The following is a 3,895-nucleotide window of genomic DNA, read 5'->3' on the forward strand; positions in this document are numbered from 1 at the left end:
AATTATTTATTATATATGTCATATCTTACATTAAAAATGATGTGATGTCAGATTAATACATAAACTTTCTTGAATATTTTTACTAACTATTCATATTTTATCTCCCATTGATGTCACTACCATAGAAATCAACGTGCTCACGGCACTATAGAACGACTTTTTGGTTTCTATGCAAAATAAAATTGCATTTTTGTAGTATTAAAGGACTTGATTGCCATGATAATGTACACACCATATCACGCATATTTTATGAGTTTTTTGTATTGTGTATACATATAAAAATTATAACTAATCCCACCGGAACAATTTTGCAATGGTTGTAGAAGTGAGTACTAAGATTCTTGTGATTGGAGGAATCGGTTACGTGGGAAAGTTCATAGTCGAAGCAAGTGTTAAAGCTGGTCATCCTACTTTTGCTCTCGTACGAGAATCAACTCTTTCTAATCCACTTAAGTCATCCATCGTTCAAAATTTCAACACACTAGGCGTCAATGTAATTTTGGTATGTTATGTAAATCAATCTTCAAGCTCAATAAACTATTGCCTAAAATACAATTTTGATTTTATAAAAACTTTATTTAGAGATTAAAAATATTATTTTTTTAAAGAAAATAATTTAAAATAGAGACTAAAAAAATTTATAGACTAAAAAATTGATAATTTTTTTATAAGAACTAAAATTTATTTTACTCATTTTTTAATTATTAAAATTATATTTTTTATTTTATTAGAAATTAAGTTTTTGAAATTATATGAAAGTTTGACTTTAGAAAAATATCTATTATTTTCAATACTTTTTTAGGAAGTTGAAAAATAAAAATAAAAAATTCATTTTTTTGGTGAAAATTTTGTTTTTTTTTTAGACAAACTAAATGCTACAATTTTTTTTTTTACTTGGTTATTGGTGGATTGTAATGATGTTCAATATTATTGACAGGGAGATATATATGATCACCAGAGTTTGGTCAAGATCATAAAAGAAGTAGACGTCGTAATTTCAACCGTGAGCTTCATGCAATTATTTGATCAATATAAGATCATTGACGCTATCAAAGAAGCGGGAAATATTAAGGTGCATTAAAAATTAAATTGTTAAACTAGTTAATTGAATATTTATTAAAAGTTTAGTGATTTTATATATCTTTTTAAATAGTCAATATTGATAATTAATTTTTTATTTTTATTAGAGAAAAATTAAACTCATTACTTCTTTATACTATAACTCTTACGAACTACCTTATGATTATGTATTTTATACAGTTATTTTGATTAACCATTGAATATTAACGGTTATTAGTAAATGTATAGCTAAAGTATAATGAATTTCAAAGTGATGCATCTAATATGTATTTTGAGGTAGAATTAAAATAAAATAATTATGTCATACAAAGAAAATATAAAGGATACATATTTTAAGGTTGTTAAGATAATTGTTTATTTCAGAGGTTCTTCCCTTCGGAATTTGGAAATGATGTGGACCGAACACATATAGTAAATGAAGGAAAAGTTATGTTTGATAATAAGGTCAAAATTCGCAGAATGATTGAAGCTGAAGGAATTCCCTATACTTATGTTGTGGCTAATTTTCTCAATCGACACTTTCTATCAAACCTTATGGGCATTGCTTCTCCATCAGATCCAGTTATTATCCTTGGAGATGGAAATATCAAATGTAAGTTTACATATCACACACTTTCTCTCAAATAAAATATAAACATAAAAATTTAAATGTTGATGTATTTTGTCTAAAATTTAAGACTAATTATATCAATTTTTAATTTTTTTTTGTTTATATTTTATTTTAAAGGAATTATGTTCTAATTAATTAGTTTTTTTATTTATTTACAGCTACTTTTAATACCGAAGAGAGTGTTGCGGCTTTCACTATAAAAACCATTGATGATCCAAGGACCTTGAACAAAACTCTCTTTATTAGACCTCATGCGAACACCTTGTCATATAATGATTTGATATCTCTTTGGGAGAAGAAGAATAGTAAGACTCTTAAAAGGATCTATGTTTTAGAGGAGCCAGTATTGAAGTTGATTCAAGGTTAGTTATTAGTTCCTCTATAACCTTAAGTATAAGCAAAAAGTGGATTAAGAAAATACCATCTATTTAGTCTAAATTTTAAATTAAATACATGAATTTTATTTTATCATTTTTTGTCAAAAAAAATATTGATTTATGATTATTATTTTATTTTTTAAAAAATTAAGATATCATTCAATCTTAAATTTTATATTGAGTCTAACTCGTTATTAATAAATCAATTTTTAAAGTAAAAAATATGACTCTTTATAAGAGTAATAGAGTTTTATCTCTTATCAATGTGAGACTTAATTTTTTCTAATACACTATTGTCACTCTTTATAAGAGTCGATTGAATAGACTATGATATTTTCTTAAGTTTTATATCGACTTTATAAAGTTCTATATAATATTGATATAAAATTTGAGTTCTTTTCATTATTCAGAAAAAAAAAAAAGACGAAAAATAGCTAAGATATCATATGCACTTAATTGACCAAATGAAGGAGATATTTAATGGATTGACCTCTATTTATGACTTTTTGATTATTGTTTTATTCAAAGTGAAATTTGATATGTTGACCACACAAAAAAAGAAAAAAAAAGTAGAATTTGGTATTTTTGGTGATGGTAAACTAATTAGCAGTTAGAGAAGAACATTTCTTTCATTTAACGGATTAAGTTTGTGGGAGCTTGAGAATATTGATATAAGGCCTTCTAAACAATTGCAAGTTTTTGTTGTATTTTTATTTTTTTATAAATAGTCAATCTTATTGAAGTCATCTAAACCAACATAATTAACAAGTGAGTAATTGTTAATATGTTGTTCTTGCAGAGTCACCATATCCTCTAAATATGGGCCTATCAATTTGTCTGACTACATTTGTGAAAGGAGATCACACTAACTATGAAATTGAACCCTCCTTTGGATTTGAAGCTTCAGAGCTTTATCCTGATGTCAAATACACTACTGTGGAAGACTACATTCAGGAAAATCATGATTGTTCCCCATTTTATTTAAACAATTTAATCTCCATTAAGAATGTACAACATTTCCATACATGAACTCCATGCACGTGAATTTAAATATAAACAAAAGTCAAAGTATATAAATAAAACTTAAATATATTTTTATTTTTTATTTATATTTTAACTTTTTATTTATATTTAAATTTTAAATATATTGACTTTTATTTATATTTAAAGTCAAATGAAATCTATACATTATAATAAAGCAAACATGATAAATTGACAAGTTTGACACGTGTCAACAAACTAGAGTGTTAAGAAAATATCAAGTTTCTATTAATAGAAATAATACATGATTATTCTTGAGAAGTTAATGGCCAATTAAAAAAAATAAAAGGAATGAATTAAAAATAAAAAAGTTTAATGGTCAATTAAAAATAAAATACAATACACCGACAGTTTTTTCTTGTATCCGTTGAGACGTTAATGGCAAATTAAAAAATAAGAAAAATAAATTAAAAATAAAAGATTTTTTTTAAGAAAAAATAAAACTTCCATTACATGAGAAATGCATGAGTGAATGACCAATTAAAAAATAACAAAATAAATTAAAAATAAAATATAATACATTTCACATTTTACGGTTGAGAATTGAGTGGCCAATTAAAAGGTAATCTATACAATATAATATCTTTTTTTTTAGAATAAAATTAAATTATGTTACATGACTTTGTACATGGGACAGTTGAAAAGTTAGTGGCCAATTAAAAGAATAAAAAGAATGGATTAAAAATAAAATACACTACACCGTTACTTGACGTTTAACGATTGAGAATTTAGTGGTCAGTTAAAAAAGAAGAAGAATAACAGTCAATGACACCACCACTTACACAGT

At 24.8% G+C, this 3,895-nt stretch overlaps 1 protein-coding gene across 1 annotated transcript; it reads left to right on the plus strand.

Annotated features, from left to right (window-relative positions):
• The first annotated feature begins 206 nt into the window (after positions 1 to 206).
• Positions 207 to 3,172, plus strand: LOC101508382 (phenylcoumaran benzylic ether reductase POP1). The gene is made up of 5 exons (XM_004507397.4): positions 207 to 502; positions 938 to 1,072; positions 1,444 to 1,672; positions 1,849 to 2,052; positions 2,867 to 3,172. Exons 1-5 carry the CDS (start codon positions 314 to 316, stop codon positions 3,094 to 3,096), a joined length of 987 nt encoding a protein of 328 aa, XP_004507454.1. The 5' UTR covers positions 207 to 313; the 3' UTR covers positions 3,097 to 3,172.
• Positions 3,173 to 3,895: the final 723 nt, after the last annotated feature.

Source organism: Cicer arietinum, chromosome 6, assembly GCF_000331145.2.
Source record: "Cicer arietinum cultivar CDC Frontier isolate Library 1 chromosome 6, Cicar.CDCFrontier_v2.0, whole genome shotgun sequence".
Taxonomy (NCBI): Eukaryota; Viridiplantae; Streptophyta; class Magnoliopsida; order Fabales; family Fabaceae; genus Cicer; species Cicer arietinum.

Bases quoted from the DNA above. Each gene is read 5' to 3' on its own strand.
- LOC101508382 (XM_004507397.4), top strand. From the start codon at position 314: ATGGTTGTAGAAGTGAGTACTAAGATTCTTGTGATTGGAGGAATCGGT. The intron at 503-937 runs GTATGTTATGTA...TATTATTGACAG, and splicing joins TAGGCGTCAATGTAATTTTG to GGAGATATATATGATCACCA. The intron at 1,073-1,443 runs GTGCATTAAAAA...TGTTTATTTCAG, and splicing joins AAGAAGCGGGAAATATTAAG to AGGTTCTTCCCTTCGGAATT.